This window comes from Melanerpes formicivorus, unplaced genomic scaffold, assembly GCF_026170545.1.
Source record: "Melanerpes formicivorus ecotype bairdi unplaced genomic scaffold, bMelFor1.0.p_v2 SCAF_19, whole genome shotgun sequence".
Taxonomy (NCBI): domain Eukaryota; kingdom Metazoa; phylum Chordata; class Aves; order Piciformes; family Picidae; genus Melanerpes; species Melanerpes formicivorus.
This window is the reverse complement of record NW_027142371.1, coordinates 1,431,334-1,449,598: the sequence shown is the minus strand read 5'-3', so window position 1 is coordinate 1,449,598 and position 18,265 is coordinate 1,431,334. Positions and strand designations below refer to the sequence as shown.

The following is an 18,265-nucleotide window of genomic DNA, read 5'->3' as shown; positions in this document are numbered from 1 at the left end:
ACAGGGTGGCAGCTGCACATTAATTGCTGCCAGTAACTGCCTAGCTCAGGCTGCTTGTCACAGCTGTTTCAGCTCTGATCACATCTGTGATAGGTTTTGAGTCCTTCCAATTGTAAATGTTCTTTTTTTAGGGCAGGGATTTTTCACTGCTTCTCACAGTACCTGCTGTATTTCTGACCATGGCAAAACCCAGACCTGCTGCATCACTCTGCCTCCAAAACACTGAATGTCTGCACTGCACACAGCTATCATATGGATATGAAAGGAGGATTGGGAAGTGCTTCGATATTTCACATGAAATTCTGTCAGTCTTTGTGTTTCAAAAGCCCAGGGCTACTGCTAGTCATGATCAGCCCCTGAGAGGAAAAAGAATACTTTAATTAAACAGCTCATTTCCATCCTGCATCCCTAGGGTTTTGAATTCTGCATCCCTAGGGTTTTGAATTCTAGTCCAAGTATTCTAATAGCCTCCTCTCCTCTCCTCTCCTCTCCTCTCCTCTCCTCTCCTCTCCTCTCCTCTCCTCTCCTCTCCTCTCCTCTCCTCTCCTCCTCTCCTCTCCTCTCCTCTCCTCTCCTCTCCTCTCCTCTCCTCTCCTCTCCTCTCCTCTCCTCTCCTCTCCTCTCCTCTCCTCTCCTCTCCTCTCCTCTCCTCTCCTCTCCTCTCCTCTCCTCTCCTCTCCTCTCCTCTCCTCTCCTCTCCTCTCCTCTCCTCTCCTCTCCTCTCCTCTCCAAACCTCTCCTCTCCTCTCCAAACCTCTCCTCTCCTCTCCTCTCCAAACCTCTCCTCTCCTCTCCTCTCCTCTCCTCTCCAAACCTCTCCTCTCCTCTCCTCTCCTCTCCTCTCCAAACCTCTCCTTTCCAAACCTCTCCTCTCCAAACCTCTCCTCTCCAAACCTCTCCTCTCCTCTCCAAACCTCTCCTCTCCTGTCCAAACCTCTCCTCTCCAAACCTCTCCTCTCCTCTCCAAACCTCTCCTCTCCAAACCTCTCCTCTCCAAACCTCTCCTCTCCTCTCCTCTCCTCTCCAAACCTCTCCTCTCCTCTTCTCTCCTTTCCAAACCTCTCCTCTCCAAACCTCTCCTCTCCTCTCCAAACCTCTCCTCTCCAAACCTCTCCTCTCCTCTCCAAACCTCTCCCAACCTCTCCGAACCTCTCCTCTTTGAACCTCTCTGAACCTCTCCGAACCTCTCCGAACCTCTCCGAATCTCTCCTCTCTGAACCTCTCCTCTCCGAACCTCTCCCTCTCCAAACCGAACCTCTCCTCTCCCTCTCCAAACATCTCCCCTCCCTTTCTCTTCCCCCCTGCCCCCCTTTCTTGTCTACCACTTTCGATCCGAACCTGCTGCATATGAATCCTGAGCATCTCACTGCCGTGCTACAATTACCTGATCCAGCCACCCTTCAAAGGAACCGAGCAAACCTTCAGGGGAGGCTTGCTCAGATTAACCTCAAAGGCAAACCACGGCCCAAAGCCGCACAGGCACCGCTTTGAGACACCTATTCATGAGAAGCCTTCCAGTCTCTCACCTTTTTTTTTTTCCCCCCAGTTTAATGTTTTTTTTTTTTTTTTTTCCATAGCAGCAAGGCCAAGGACATCTGATCCTCATTAATCCCACCAGTGTGTTTACAGGTTCTGGGATTTTACGCATATCAAACCCACATCTTGTCTCAGTTTGAACGGACGTGCACCCGAGAGCGATAACAAAGCAGAGCTGCCGGCTATGGGAGAGGGCAACGAGCAGCTTTGGAAGCAGCTTCAAAAAACACAAACCAACAACCAACCACCAAAATAAAAGGGGGGGGTGGGGTGGGTTTAAATCATTCCTGAAACAAACCCCAGCATTTAGCTTGCCCTAAGGAAGAAAAGACATTTTTCTGCCCCTTGAGGCCCAGGCGAGACGAGCTCTTAAAGAAATAAATGCTGCGGCGGGAAAGATACTTCCAAGCTGCAGCTGCCCAATTCCTGCAGGCAAACTCCTCACTTCAAAAAACAAAGCAGAAGGCAGAAAGCCTCCCCCTACCTTGCCTGAAGAGATGGGTGCAGAAACTCCTGGTTTCCATTGAACTAAGACTGGTTGCCCCTTTAACGCATTCCTTTTTGATTCCACACACAAACAGGTTCTCAACTGTCGTGTTTCAAGTGAGCGGCGCTGGGCTGCTTTCAAGTAAATTGTATAGCTGTACTTATTCATATCTATATCTACAAATAACTCTATCTATCTATATGGATTTATATATCTATCTATATAGATTTAGATAGATATGCATATCTATTTATCTCTCTCTCTGTTTCTCTGTCTAGTTCTATCTCTGTCTCTCTCTGCGTCTCTACATATATCTATGTCTCTCTCCGTCTCTATGTCTCTCTGTCTGCCTCTCTCTCTTTATGTCTCTCTCAAAATATATCCATATAAAAATGTATTACACTTCATGTTTCAAATGACCAGTGCTGGTTTCTTTTAAATAAACTCTCTCTCTCTCTCTCTCTCTCATCCCTTTCTCTTTCCTCTCTCTCTCTTTCTCTCTCTCTCATCCCTTTCTCTTTCCTCTCTCTCTCTTTCTCTCTCTCTCTCATCTATCTATCATCTATTTGTCATCTATCTGTCATCTATCTATCTATCTATCTATCTATCTATCTATCTATCTATCTATCTATCTATCTATCTATCTATCTATCATCTACCTACCTACCTACCTACCTACCTACCTACCTACCTAACCTACCTACCTACCTATTTTCTTTCTTTCTTTCTTTCTATCTATCTATCTATCTATCTATCTATCTATCTATCTATCTATCTATCTATCTATCTATCTATCTACCTACCTACCTACCTACCTAACCTACCTACCTACCTATTATCTATCTATCTATCTATCTATCTATCTATCTATCTATCTATCTATCTATCTATCTATCTATCTATCTATCTAATCTATCTATCTACCTACCTACCCACCTCTCTACCATCTACCTACCTGCTTCTCTACCTACCTCTCTACCTCTCTCTCCCTCCCTATCTACCTCTCTGCCTACCTCTCTCTCTCTCTATATATATATATGCATCTATCTGTCTATCTAACCTTTATACATACATAGAAGCAGAGTATTTAAACCCTAGATTTTTCTAGGCCCTGTCTTTTCATTTTGGCTTGCTAAGCAAACCTATATCACACTGACAGTTCTCTCTCTGGAGCTGTATCTGCCTAAAATATTTTGTTCTCATTTTGAGACCCAGTAATGATAATAGCAATAATATTGTTATTAGTAGTAACAATAATATGATTAATGGTAGTAATAATAATATACAAATTTATGAGCAATTTATGAATAAAAGGAAACCAAAGCTATGTCACGTTGGCGGTTCTCGCTCTGGAGCTGGAGCTTCCTAAACTATTTTGTCCTCATTTAGAAAACCAATAGAAATAAAAGCAAAGCAAACAAACAAACAAACCAACCCCCACATATTTATTTGTATATTTATATAAATAAATGTGTGTATGCACAGCATAGAATTTTAAGGCAATATTTATATATTTAGGTGTATATTTACATAGTTTATAGAAATAAATATAGATATCATTTATATCTATGCTATTTACATGTCTTTATAATCATATTGCAGTGTATTGTGAGTACTTCAGGCATAAAAGCAAACCAAACCTATAGCACATCAACAGTTCTCTCCCTGGAAGCTCCAGCTTCCTAAAATCTTTTGCAAGCATTTACACAACCAGTGATAAATAAATCAATTAAAAAAATATAATTACGAGTGATTTTAGGTACAAAACCTAAACAAACCTCTATGAGCTCTACAGTTCCCTCCCTGGAGCTGCATCTGCCTAAAATATTTTGTTATCCTCTGAAAACAACGATAGAAAATGATTAATAAATGATGCTAAGTAAAAGCCACTTATCAATTAATGAGTAACTTGGGAATAAAAGCAACCCAACTCTACAGCACATCGACAGTTCTCTCGCTCTGGAGCTGTGTCTGCCTAAAATATTTTGTTCTCAAAACCAGTAAAAGTAATAAAATCCTTTAGAACACCCGGAAAAACGATGATAATTAAAAATCCATGCATAAACTAAGGAGCGACACTGGAATAAAAGCCAACCCAATCTATAGCACATTGACAGTTCTCTGCCTAAAATATTCCCATTTGGAAAACCAGCAAATCAATCAATTAATCAATCAATCAATCAAATATATCAATAATATAGAAATATATCAATATAAAAATGTATGAGCACTTTGAGGAATAAAAGCAACCCAAATCTGTGGCACGTTGACCCTTCTCTCTCTGGAGGTGTATCTGCCTAAAATATTCCCAATTAGAAACACCAGTGAATCAATCAATTAATAAATAAACAAATGAATGAATGAATAAATATATTAAAAATATATTAAAAATATATCACTCTATATAAATATATCAATACAAATATATCTATCTATAAAAATGTATGAGCAATGTAGGAATAGAAGCAACCCAAATCCGCTGCACATGGACACGTCTCCCTCTGGAGCGATATCTGCCTGAGATACTCCCATTTAGACAGCCAGTAAATCAATCAATTCATAAATAAACAAATGAATGAATGAATAAATAAATATATTAAAAATATATCAATATACATAAATATATCAATACAAATATATCTCTCTATAAAAATGTATGAGCAATGTAGGAATAGAAGCAACTCAAATCCGTTGCACATGGACACTTCTCTCTCTGGAGCTGTGTCTGCTTAAAATATTCCCTATTAGAAAACCAGTAAATCAATCAATTAATAAATAAGCAAATAAATGAATAAATAAATAAATATTAAAACAAATCAATATATATATAAATATATCAACACAAATATATCTGTACAAAAATGTATGAGCAGTGTAGGAATAAAAGCAAGCCAAATCCGTTGCACATTGACACTTCTCTCTCTGGAGCTGTGTCGGCTTAAAATATTCCCTATTAGAAAACCAGTACATCAACCAAGTAATAAATGAATAAATAAATAAATATTAAAGCAAATCAATATATATAAATATATCAGCACAAATATATCTGTACAAAAATGTATGAGCAGTGTAGGAATAAATGCAAGCCAAATCCGTTGCACATTGACACTTCTCTCTCTGGAGCTGTGTCGGCTTAAAATATTCCCTATTAGAAAACCAGTACATCAACCAAGTAATAAATGAATAAATAAATAAATATTAAAGCAAATCAATATATATAAATATATCAGCACAAATATATCTGTACAAAAATGTATGAGCAATGTAGGAATAAATGCAAGCCAAATCCGTTGCACATTGACACTTTTCTCTCTCTGGAGCTGTGTCTGCTTAAAATATTTCCAGTTAGAAAACCAGTAAATCAATCAAGTAATAAATAAACAAATAAGCAAATATATTGAAAAATATATCAATATATATAAATATATCAATACAAATATATATCTCTCTACAAAAATGTATGAGTAATGTAGGAATAAAAGCAAGCCAAATCTGTTGCACATTGACACTTCTCTCTCTGGAGCTGTGTCTGCTTAAAATATTCCCTATTAGAAAACCAGTAAATCAATCAAGTAATAAATAAACAAATAAGCAAATATATTGAAAAATATATCAATATATATAAATATATCAGCACAAATATATCTGTACAAAAATGTATGAGCAATATAGGACTAAAAGCAAGCCAAATCCGTTGCACATTGACACTTCTCTCTCTGGAGCTGTGTCTGCCTGAAATATTCCCAGTTAGAAAACCAGTAAATAAATCAATTTACATATATATTATATGTATATATTATATTATATTATATTATATTATATTATATTATATTATATTATATTATATTATATTATATTATATTATATTATATTATATTATATTATATTATATTATATTATATCATATCATATTATATCATATCATATCATATCATATCATATATATAATATATAATATAATATATAATATATAATATATAATATATAATATATAATATTATATTATATATATAAAGATATAAATACATAAAAATATATCTATGTTTTTATATATATATTGCATATAACAAATGTATAGAAAAAGAAAACACCTCTGTAATCCCAATCTCTATCAATATCTCTGTATAAATATACCTCTGCAATGGTTTATGAGCAATGCAGGAATAAAAGGCAAAGAGATTCCCCCTTTCAAGCAATGAGCAGTGTACTCACGCCGGGCGTGGAGCTGGAGGAGAAAGTACTCCCAAGCCAGACTGGGAAGTCATAGCTGAAGCTCTGTACCTCGAGTGGCAGCTTTGTCTTTCCTCATCGCAAGAAATCTCACAGCGAGTCAAGTGAAGCTAATCTTCTCCCCCCTCCCCACCCCCCCAAAAAAAAAAACCCTCTTTGATTTATCTGGAGCTTCATCAGTTGCCTAACTCAGGTTTTCATTTTCCTTATTTCTTTTAAGGCTGTTTTTTTTTTTGTAATGGAGATTTATTATCCTCAAAAGTAAGAAGCTGCCCAAGAGGAGGAGGTAACTGCAAACTCTGCAGGAGCATTAAGGCATGCTGGCATTGCCGGATAGCCTCAGGGCAGCGAGGAACAGCAGGATACACACAGCACTCTGTTTTACTGCAGGAGAAATGAACCTCCCAAAAGCATTCACCACATACCTTTTGGGTTGGTGTTTTTTTTTTTTTGCTGTTCTTTTCTTTCTTTTCTTTTCTATTTTGGTAATTATTTTCCCCCTCCTGTAGGCCTTCTGCTGTCATATAATTTTTACCATTCTGGTTCTGCTTCCTTTTCTTGCTTAAACCAGAAATGAACTTTTCTAATCAGTGACTTAAAGATGTGAGAGAGGTGTTGCTTTTATGCTGAATATCCCCGTCACGTTGGCTGGGGCGGTACTTCCAAAGCCTTATAGCTGTTTTATCCTCCCTCTCCAACTCGATGGCAAACAGCTCCACTGCTGTCAGCTCCCCTGGTCCTTTGTCCTTACACAACAAAAGCCCCAGAATACAGAATACAGAATTAACCAGGTTGGAAGAGACCTTTGAGCTCATCGAGTCCCACCTATCACCAAGTACCTGAAGGCGAGGGACAGCCACTGTGTCGTTCTGGAGGGGCAAAAGACTCTTAATACAATTTAGTTCTACTATGTCCAGCTGTGATCTGTTGGCTACATGCTCTGTGCCTGTTGTATTGGTAGCTACTAAAAGTTGAAATTATCACAGCATCACAGAATCACAGCATCCCAGAGTCACAGAGTCACAGACTCACACTCACAGAACCAGAGTCACAGAATCACAGAATCAGAGTCACAGAGTCACAGAATCAGAGAATGTTAGGGGCTGGAAGGGACCTCGGAAGATCATCCAGTCCAAGCCCCCTGCCAGAGCACATCACACAGGAACACATCCAGGCAGACACTGAGTATCTCCAGACAGGGAGGCTCCACAACCCCCCTGGGCAGCCTGCTCCAGGGCTCTGTCACCCTCACAGGGGAAAATTTTTTTCCTCATATTTAGGTGAAACTTCCTCTGCCTCAGCTTCCCCCACTGCCCCTTGTGCTGGCATTGGGCAGCACCCAGCAGAGCCTGGCTCCAGCCTCTGGGCATTTACCCTGCACAGCTTTATCTCCAGCAGTGAGGTCACCCTCAGGCTCCTCCTCTCCAAGCTACAGAGCCCTCAGCTCCCTCAGGCTCTCCTCATGAGGAAGATGTTTCACTGCCTTCAGCATCTTTGTGGCTCTGCATTGGACTCTTTCAAGCAGTTCCCTGAGGTCCTTCCTGAACTGAGGAGCCCAGAACTGGGCACAATATTCCAGATGCAGCCTCAGCAGGGCAGAGTAGAGGGGGAGGAGAACCTCTCTTAACCCACTAACCACAGCCCTTCTAATCCACCCCAGGATGCCCTTGGCCACAAGAGCACATTGCTGGCTCATGGTCGACCTCCCATTCACCAGGACCCCCAGGTCCTTTTCCCCTTCACTGCTCTCCAGCAGCTCAGTCCCCAGCCTGTACTGCTCCATGGGGTTGTTCTTTCCCCATAAAGGCCTAAAGACCTTCTGTATCCTCTTGCTAGCAGGTTACTTTTCCAGACTCACCATGGAGGGAAGGCTCCTGGTTTGGTACCTTCCTTTTTTTGAGGCATGAAGGGGCAGAAGGTTTGCTTTAATGAGCTTTCCTGGGTTTCCAAACCCACCCATACACTGCCCTGAAAATTAGGTTTTGCTAGCAGCTATTTTTCCTCCTCCAGGGGCACAGCAGAATTCTTTTTTTCACCTCAGGCATGGTGGGCAACAGCACTGGAACTTTTGAGCATCCAGTGCTAAAATTGAGCCACTGAGTGCTGGGTTTCTGTCCAGTTTGGGGGGAATTAAAAAAGATGAATGGGACTTGAGAAAAGACAAATGGTTCTTGCTGGTTCCCTTGCCAGGAGGTTCTGGTTTAGCCCCAAGGCTCTTTTTCCAAGGATGATGTTGGCTTGTAGTCCAATGTGCAGCTGAAGACCTGGGTCCAAGTCTCTTTTACCCAATTCCACATTTGGAAACATTTTCCTTCCCCAACAGGAGAGTATTTCCTTCCCTTGCACTCCCAGGGCACTCACTGATCCCATATGTGGTGCAGATCTGTGCCAACAGCCTGCTCAAGAAAAGGAGAAACATCAGTGGCTAGGGAGAGTGTGTCCTGGCTTGGGCTCTTCTTTCCCCACTCCTAATGTAGAGAGGGCCATGCTGGTAGCACTGTCATGGCCTGGAGATTGAAGATGGGACATGGGCACAGTAGGGTAGGGCACAAAGGGCTGTGTAGGGCAGCAGAACGAGGCTCAAAGCTTCCATAATGAATCCTGTGGTTGTATGAGTGCCTGGTAGTGAAGTGTGGTTAGCATCTTGCTACTGCTGTTGGTGCAGCATCCATCCTTACCCTGGAAGTGCTGTGGGCCATGTTCCATATATCAGCTGTGTCCTGAGTCAAGACTGTGCCTGGGCACTGCTGACTGTGGGCTTCAGGGATGATGCCAAAGCCTCTCATGCTGGGGTGTGTGTGGAAGAGCCATGGCATTTTGTACAGCTCAACTCATGAGGTGCTCAGCTCTTACAAGCCAAAGGTGGAGACAATACTGCAGGAATTGTACTCCTTTCTCCCTCTGTCTCCTTCTTGGCCATCATCTTGTCCACTGGGACTCAGCTCTGGTGAGGCCACACCTGTAGTACTGGGCACCTCAATCCAAGAAAGATGTGGAGGTGCTGGAGCCAGGGCAGAGGAGGACATGGAAGCTGTGAAGGGCCTGGAGAAGAAATCTGGTGAAGAGCAACTGAAGGAGCTGGGGATAGTTAGTGTGAAACAGAGGAGGCTGAGGAGAGACCTCATTGCTGTCTACAACTACCTGAAAGGAGGTTGTGAAGAGGTTGGTGCTGGTCTCTTCTCACAGATAATCAGTGATAGAACAAGAAGAAAGGGCCTCAAGCTGTGACTGGGGAGGTTTAGACTGGACATTGGGAAGATTTTTTTTCCCAGCAAGAGTAGTCAGGGATTGGAATGTGCTGCTCAGAGAGGTGGTGGAGTCACCAACCGTGGCTGTGTTTCAAGGTGGTTTGGATGTGGTATGTGAGGATATAGTTTAGAGGTGACTCTTGTAGAGTAGGGTTAATGGTTGGACTTGGTGACCCTGAGGGTCTTTTCCAACCTGAATATTTCTGTGATCCTGTGACTGTGTGAGGCAAGGGCTGGGAGGATGCTGTCCTTCACAGCATCCAAAATGGATCTTGTAGAGGTGAGAACCAAGGGGATGGTGCCAGGACAAGGGGAGAGGAAGAAGTCTGGAGCTATGGCATCTAACCCAATTCCTGCTTCCCTGAGGGCCAGGGATGACTTTTTGATGGAGTGAGTCCTGTTTTCTGTGAGACCTTCTTGACTGATGTTCTGCGTGTCCCTGCTTAAAAGGGCCTGGGGTGGGGGTCTCCTCTTGCACTTCCCTGTCTGCAGCTCTGCCTTTCTCAAGCCTATGAATACTTATGTAAACAGAATTTTATTAAGCATAAGGTAATAATCATGAAGCATTGTGCAGTCTTAAAACCCTTCTCCTTGTTTTTACTGAATGAAAAACTTGTTGAGTTTTCTATTTTATTTTGGCTAGTGGCATGACAGCATTAGTGGGCTGAAAGCATGACACATGGAGAGCTGTGCTCTTTCACAGTCCCCAGTGTGCCACACCGGCAGCCAGAGGTTGTCAGGCAGTGATGTGTATGGGGGCTGCACACTTCCAGCAGTCCATTCATTCAGCAAGGAAATCAAGAAATAGAATCACAGAACTGTCAGGGTTGGAAAGGGACCTCAAGGCTCAGCCAGTTCCAATCCCCCTGCCAAGGCCAGGGACACCTCACACTACAGCAGGTTGCTCACAGCCACATCCAGCCTGGCTGCAAACACCTCCAGGGATGAGGCTTCCACCACCTCCCTGGGCAACCTGTGCCAGGCTCTCACCACCCTCATAGGCAACAACTTCTTCCTAACATCCAAGCTCAATCTCCCCACTTCTAGTTTTTCTCCATTCCCCCCCAGTTCTGTCACTCCCTGACACCCTCACAAGTCCCTCCCCAGCTTTCTTGTAGCCCCCTGCAGATCCTGGAAGGCCACAATTAGGTCTCCTCAGAGACCTTTCCTCTCCAGACTGCACAACCCCAACTCTCTCAGGCTGTCTCCAGAGCAGAGCAGCTCCAGCCCTCTGCTCATCCTCATGGCCCTTCTCTGGACACCTTCCAGCACCTCCAGATCCTTCCTGGCACAGACGCTCCAGACCTGGCCCCAGAGCTCCAGCTGTGGTCTCAGCAGAGTGGAGCAGAGGGGGAGAATCACCTCCCCCTCTTCCTAACATCCAATCTGAATCTCCCCATTTCTAGTTTTGCTCCAAAGAAGAAGGTTCTCTGCTCCTGTGACACACTAATTCCTGCAGGTGATCTAAACACATCTGCTGGTAGGACAATCTGAGGGGACCCTCATGGAATGAAGGTCTGTCTCCAGAGCAGAGCAGAGCATCTCCAGCCCTCTGCTCCTCTTTGTGGCCCTTCTCTGGGCACCTTCCAGCACCTCCATAAATATAACAACTCGAATCAGAGAAATGCTTAGAAATTGGGATCTTAAAAAAGAAAAAACAGTAATAAAAATGTGATGAAATAATGTCTTGGACATGACTGGTGAGAAGAAATGTCTGGGGTGTTGAAGAGAAGAAATGCCTTGGACATTATTTATCATAGTATCATAGTATCATAGTATCAGTCAGGGTTGGAAGGGACCACAAGGATCAGCCAGTTCCAACCCCCCTGCCATGGGCAGGGACACCCCACACTAGATCAGCCTGGCCTGAGCCTCACCCAGCCTGGGCTTAAACACCTCCAGGGACAGGGCCTCAACCACCTCCCTGGACAACCCATTCCAGGGGCTTTGTCTTAAGTTTTGGGGCTGTGCAGTCTCTGGGGCTGTGCAGTCTCTTGGGGATACAATCTTTAATAGCTGGAGGAAAGGCTTTCAGCTGATGAGAATATTCACTAGTTACCAAAGTCAGTGGTAGGTTAGTTACCAAATATTCTCTTTTGCTGTAAGCTGTCAGGACAGAGACCCAAGAACAGGTAACACGGGACTGACACTTGAACCAGGGTTTAATTTGGAGATGTATCCATGTCAAACCATTATTTCATTTTTTCAGGAGCAAACCATGTAATTTATCTGCCTTTCCACTATTTGCTTTGCCTTTTGCTCTTGTCACAGTTTCTCTGATTTGCATCAGGCTGACCCCGGTCTAACATATGGCCAACATATAGCCTTGCCATAACCATCTGGAGCCTCCTCGCAGCTGCCTGATTATTTCAGCTTCCTATGACAGTGATAATACAGACAACCTCCCCTGGGGAATTTGGGTGTGTATTTACCACAGATGCCTCTTAAGTTGTAGATTAGAAGGAAATTCAGCTGAAAAGGGCATTAACAGGGTTTAGTCACGGAGAATATTTGAAGCAAATCCTCTTTGTGTGTGTGTGTGTGTGTGTCTAGAACTGCTCCTTCTGACTGTGTCTAGAACTGCTCCTTCTGACTGTGTAAGATGAACTCTCTCCTCTCTCCACAGGGTATATATTTTTGTACTTAACACAGCACAGTTATATAGATATAGATGCAGAGATAGATAGAGGTAGAGATAGAGGTAGAAATGAGGTAGAGAGAGAGAGATAGAAAGAGGAAGTGGTAGAGGTAGAGGTAGAGATAGAGATAGAGATAGAGATAGAGATAGAGATAGAGATAGAGATAGAGATAGAGATAGAGATAGAGGTAGAGGTAGAGATAAAAGTAGAGGTAGAGGTAGAGATTGAGATAGAGGTAGAGGTAGAGATAGGGGTAGAGGTAGAGATAGGGGTAGAGGTAGAGATAGGGGTAGAGGCAGAGGTAGAGGTAGAGATAGAGGTAGAGGCAGAGGTAGAGATTGAGATAGAGGTAGAGGTAGAGATAAAGGTAGAGGTAGAGGTAGAGATTGAGATAGAGGTAGAGATAGAGATAGAGATAGAGGTAGAGGTAGAGATAAAGGTAGAGGCAGAGGTAGAGGTAGAGATAGAGGTAGAGATAGAGGTAGAGGTAGAGGTAGAGATAAAGGTAGAGGCAGAGGTAGAGATTGAGATAGAGGTAGAGGTAGAGATAAAGGTAGAGGTAGAGGTAGAGATTGAGATAGAGGTAGAGATAGAGATAGAGATAGAGGTAGAGGTAGAGATAAAGGTAGAGGTAGAGGTAGAGATAGAGATAGAGGTAGAGATAGAGATAGAGATAGAGGTAGAGGTAGAGATAAAGGTAGAGGTAGAGATTGAGATAGAGATAGAGATAGAGATAGAGATAGAGATAGAGATAGAGATAGAGATAGAGATAGAGATAAAAGTAGAGGTAGAGGTAGAGATTGAGATAGAGGTAGAGATAGAGATAGAGATAGAGATAGAGATAGAGATAGAGGTAGAGGTAGAGGTAGAGATAAAGGTAGAGGCAGAGGTAGAGATTGAGATAGAGGTAGAGGTAGAGATAAAGGTAGAGGTAGAGGTAGAGATAAAGTTAGAGGTAGAGATTGAGATAGAGATAGAGATAGAGATAGAGATAGAGATAGAGATAGAGATAGAGATAGAGATAGAGATAGAGATAGAGGTAGAGGCAGAGGTAGAGATTGAGGCAGAGGTAGAGATTGAGATAGAGGTAGAGGTAGAGATAGAGGTAGAGGTAGAGATAAAGTTAGAGGTAGAGATTGAGATAGAGTTAAAGGTAGAGGTGGAGATTGAGAGTGGTAGAGACAGAGGTAGAGGTAGAGATAGAGGCAGAGGTAGGGATAGAGATAGAGGTAGAGATAGAGGTAGAGATTGAGATAGAGGTAGAGGCAGAGGTAGAGGCAGAGGTAGGGATAGAGATAGAGGCAGAGATAGAGGTAGAGGTAGAGGTAGAGGTAGAGGTAGGGGTAGAGATAGAGGTAGAGATAGAGATGGAGATAGAGATGATAGAGAGGTGAGAATGAGAGAGACACATCAATATAGTTATAGATTTATGTTGGCCTAGAAATAATAATATTTAGCACTGAGTAAAAATGCTTAGTATTGAGGACTGTATCTTCAGAGGATTTGGAGTTCACAGGTCCAAAGGAAGCTGTTGTTTTAAACCTCCTGTAAACTTCCACCTCAAGGTTCTTTGTAGCTGGCGTAAAAACTCCTTTAACACCAGTCTGAAAACCCTCCTCTCAAATGGGTGCAGAGGACTGACTTTGAACCAAGAAGACTAACTTTGAAATGAGGAGGAATGTGCCCTTTTTTTCAGGATGGCCTAGTTAACTCCACAGCCTCATCAGGATCTTGCCTTTGTGCTTAGTAAATGGTGAAATCTTTATGGCCAGGATATCCTACATGGCCTAAACATTTGTAACAGTTCTTCTTGTAGCTTTTACCAGCTTTGCCTACTTTCTTTCCAGTGTAGACATCAAAAAGACAAACAATTATATTGTAATAATGGAGCCTTGCTGAGAATTAAGAACCCAGTCACAGCAGGATATTGCAGAGGAAACCTCAGTACCTAGTCATAAAACACGCGGAGTGATTAGTTTCCAACCCAACCCAGCTCCTGTTGGGGGGGTATATTTAATCTCAACACTGGAATTTCTGCTTTCACAAGCCTGTGCTGTCCAGGTGTCTCTGTCAGCCTGGCTGCCCAACACTACACTTGGAAATTAGATGTTCATAAATGAGTTCTGTGAGGCATCAGCGAGGTGAAGGGTGGGGAGGGACTGTTCAGAAGGGCTTGCAGTGATGGGATGAGGGCAATGGTATGAAACTGGAGCAGGGCAGATTTAGGTTGGACATCAGGAGAAGGTTCTGCACAATGAAGGAGGTGAAATACTGGAACAGGTTGCCCAGGGATTTGGTTGAGGTCCCAGTCCTGGAGACATTCAAGGTCTGACTTGCTGTGGCCCTGGGCAGCCTGATCTAGTCAGAGGTGTCCCCACTGACTGCAGGGGGTTGGACAAGATGACCTTTGTGGGTCTCTTCCTGATGAACCTGATGAAATCTATGAATCTGTGGCTCTGTAAAGGTACAAATGCACTCCTTGAAACCAGGATGTTTGACAGATATATGTGTGTTTGTCAAATACATGCCTGGGAGGACTCACTTGGTGTCTGATGCAGCTTCTTATCATGGCAGGCTGATACTGTGTCCAGAGGGACAGGTAGCCTCCAAGCTCTCCTTGCAGCTACACTGCCCCAGGACCCCTCAGTGTTTCTTCCAGGCGAGTGTTGCTGGGAGGGCTTTTTTTTTTTGTGCAGATGAAAAACTTCCCAGTACTGTACCTACCCCTGGTGGAGACCAGACCAGGAAGCCCCCAGGAGCCTTTCAGCTCTTTTTACAGAGTCCTAGTAGCTCACTGTCAGGATTGTTAGCACAAGTGTGTAAAGCACAAGCCTCCTTTGGAGACACATGGCTGCTCAAATCACTGCCTATTTGCAAAGCCTTGGTACATATCTGCTGGTAGGACCATCAGAGCTGAGGGCAAGTTAAGTAACTGCTCTCTTCTGAAGTCTGGTAGAAGACAGAATACAGAATTAAACAGTTTGGAAAAGACCTTTGAGATCATCACCTATCACCCAACACCATCTAATCAACTAAACCATGGCACCAAGTGCCTCATCCAGGCTCTTCTTAAACACTTCCAGGGATGATGACTCCACCACCTCCCTGGGCAGCACATTCCTGTGGCCAATCTCTCTTTCTGTGAAAAGCTTTCCCCTCACCTCCAGCCTAAACCTCCTCTGGTGCAGCTTGTGACTGTGTCCTCTTGTTCTGATGCTGGTTGCCTGGGAGAAGAGACCAACCCCCACCTGGCTACAACCTCCCTTCAGATAGTTGTAGACAGCAAGAAGGTCTCCCTTGAGCCTCCTCCTCTCCAGGCTAAGCAACCCCAGCTCCCTCAGCCTCTCCTCATAGGGCTTGTGCCCCAGACCCCACCCCAGCCTTGTGCTCCAGACCCTTCAGCAGCTTTGTTGCCCTTCTCTGGACATGTTTGAGCAACTCAACATCTTTCTTAAACTGAGGGGCCCAAAGGAACACGGATTGCTTTCATCAGCTTAAAGAAGACAGAAGTTAGAGGAGAACGTGGGAAGGTAGATGGGAAGCAGATGGCTCTCAGTTTTGATCTTTTCTCTAAACAGATGATGTCAGGCTATTGCCAGACACTAATGCTGCTCTGCTCATTCCATTAGGGACTGCTGCAGCTGGTTGAGACCACAGCACTGCCAGGTGGACAGCCCCAGCATGGTACAATGGTTGTGTGATTTGTGTCAGTGCCATGGGCAGAGCCTGGAGACCTCTCCTGTGCCTTGCAGCACTTTCACCTCCCAGTGTGGCAAGAAAGACATAGTGCCTACAGCTGCTCTCTCTTTACTTAGTGTAGTCTCTTTGGCTTTTTCCAAGGAATAAAGACATGGCCTGTGTGTTTTTAAAAACACTTCTAATCATGTAGTGACTTTGCATCAATTTTCTCTCAGTATGATGTTCCTTTCCTCTAGTCCATGGGAGAGACAGGGATCTACTAGAAAGAGTCCAATGGAGAGCTGTGAGGATGATGAAGGGACTTGAACCTCTCTCCTGTAAAGAATGGCTGAGAGGCTTGGGACTGTTTAGTCTGAAGAAGAGAAGGTTGAGAGGGGATCTGATCAATGTCTATCAATACCTGAGGGGTGGCTGTTAAGATGAAGGTGCCAGGCTCTTTGTGGTGGTACCCAGCAACAGGACAAGCAACAAGGGGTGCAAACTGGAACCCAGGAGGTTCCACCTGAGCATCAGGAGAAAATTCTTTGCTGTGAGGGTGCTGGAGCCCTGGAGCAAGCTCCAGGGAGTTTCCTTCTCTGGAGACATTCAAGCCCCATCTGGTTGTGTTCCTGTGTGACCTGCTCTAGGTGACCCTGCTTTGGCAGGGGGTTGTAGGCATCAATCTCTGGAGATCCCTTCCAACCCCTCCCATTCTGTGAGTCTATGATTCTCTGGGCTGTCCTTCTAGCATTACAGTAAATCTCCTGTCACATCAGTTTCCACGCTCTGGGATAATTTCACAGTGTCAGGGTGCCAAGGGCTCCCCAGTCCCAGCATCCCTGGGCACTGGGCTGGGGGGTACCTATGACAGCTCTGTCCTTGCCTGTCCTCCCCACCTTATGTGCTGTGTAGCTCTGGGAATGGAGGAGACATTGAAGACAGAGGTAGAAGAAGAAGTGACAGAGGTTGGAGGAGTCCCACTCTGATGAGGCCATGGGGGTGGATGGGCTGCGGCACCAAGACTCCAGGGAGACCTTGGAACAGCATTTCAATACCTGAAGAGCACCTACAGGAAGGCTGGAGAGGGACTGTTTAGAAGGAGATGTGGCAAGAGGACAAGGGACAATGGTTTGAAACTGGAGCAGGGGAGAGTTAGGTTGGACATCAGGAGGAATTTCAGCACAATAGAGGGTGCAGAAATACTGGAAGAGGTTCCCCAGAGAGGTGGTTGAGGCCCCATCCCTGGATATATTCAAGGTTAAACTTGATGTGGCCCTGAGCAACCTGATTTAGTTGGAGGTGTCTCTGCTGACTTTAGGGCAGGTGGGCAAGAAGACCTTTGAAGTGCCCTTCCAACCCAGTGATTCTCTGGGTGTGGTGGTGCTCGCAGAGCACAGCATGAGCGTGCTGGCCCTAGCTTGGGTGCTTCTGCTTTACCTCCATCACACAGTGCTAATACACTGAGGGAATCACCAAATGAATGTGTGTCCCACAAAGAGCAGGCACAAAACACCTTCCTGAAGTGTTTCTACATTTTATCTTCTATTCACCATCCAACTCCCATAAGAACAAAAGGCCTTCTGTGAAGTGCATTGTCTGGTTTCAGCTCAGCACAGTCTTCCTTCCTTACCAACCAAAAGGTAACCAGATGCACTCCTAAAAGGCTTCTTGGAATGGAAAGTGCATCTCTGGCCTTAACAGCTGTTCCCTAGGCTTGTAAGTCTTACTTACAACTAGTGTCAGTCATAAAGTGAAATTTCATGCACTGAAGAGTTGTGCATAGGAGAAATCTCTGCTCAGGGTTTCTTCTGTGACTGTGGAAAACTGTTACCCATTGCTGGGAAACGATGAAGCTCATATGGCTGGTGGCAGGTCCTCCCTTAGTGCTTTGCTGGGAACTGGGGATAGCAAAAGTCTCACCTGAAGACTGCCTGTGCCAGTTTGAGCACTTAAGCTGGTCAGCTGCAAGAGACTAAATCTTGCCTTTCTCTCCATGTGAAGCAACAAAGACAAAATCACCATTGCTCCTTGCCCAGACAGCAGCTGCCCAGGGAGGGGATGGTGAAAAGACCCTCTGGAGGGTCCAACAAAAATCCCTGCCTGCTGGGCCAGCTCTGCCCACTGAGAGCACACCTGGCAGTAAATCTGCATGTATGTGACTGGGGTGTGGATCAGGGGGAGCTGCCACTACCTGACACTGAGCCTTAGCAGCTCGGACAGAGAGAAAAACCACCCCCATGAACATCCAGTCTGGAAGCAGTCCAGGAACTCTCTCTCCACCACCACTACCACCAAAGCTGTGCCCTAAGTTTTGCCTGCTTGAAGAACAAAAGAAGAACTCCTGAAGGAGAGAAAAGACATCTTACTGAAGCCACTGCATACTGGAGGCTGCTAGGAGAAGGACTTGGACTTTGGGATCTCTCCCTCCACTCCTCCAGCAGAGGACA

The 18,265-nt window shown here is 44.3% G+C and overlaps 1 protein-coding gene across 4 annotated transcripts in view; it reads right to left on the bottom strand.

Annotated features, from left to right (window-relative positions):
- ASIP (agouti signaling protein) overlaps positions 1 to 6,826 on the bottom strand; it is a 54,677-nt gene extending 47,851 nt beyond the window's left edge. For 2 of the 4 annotated variants that reach the window (XR_010988716.1, XM_068149754.1), the window contains exon 1: positions 6,236 to 6,297. Coding sequence is in view for 1 of the 4 variants with exons in the window: in XM_068149754.1 (XP_068005855.1) it covers positions 6,236 to 6,288 (53 nt within the window). In the remaining 3 variants the exon portion in view is untranslated. Of the gene's footprint in view, positions 1 to 6,235; positions 6,300 to 6,678 lie in introns of those variants that run through there. The other 2 variants (XM_068149756.1, XM_068149755.1) reach the window with 2 other exon arrangements.
- Between the last annotated feature and the right edge of the window lie 11,439 nt (positions 6,827 to 18,265).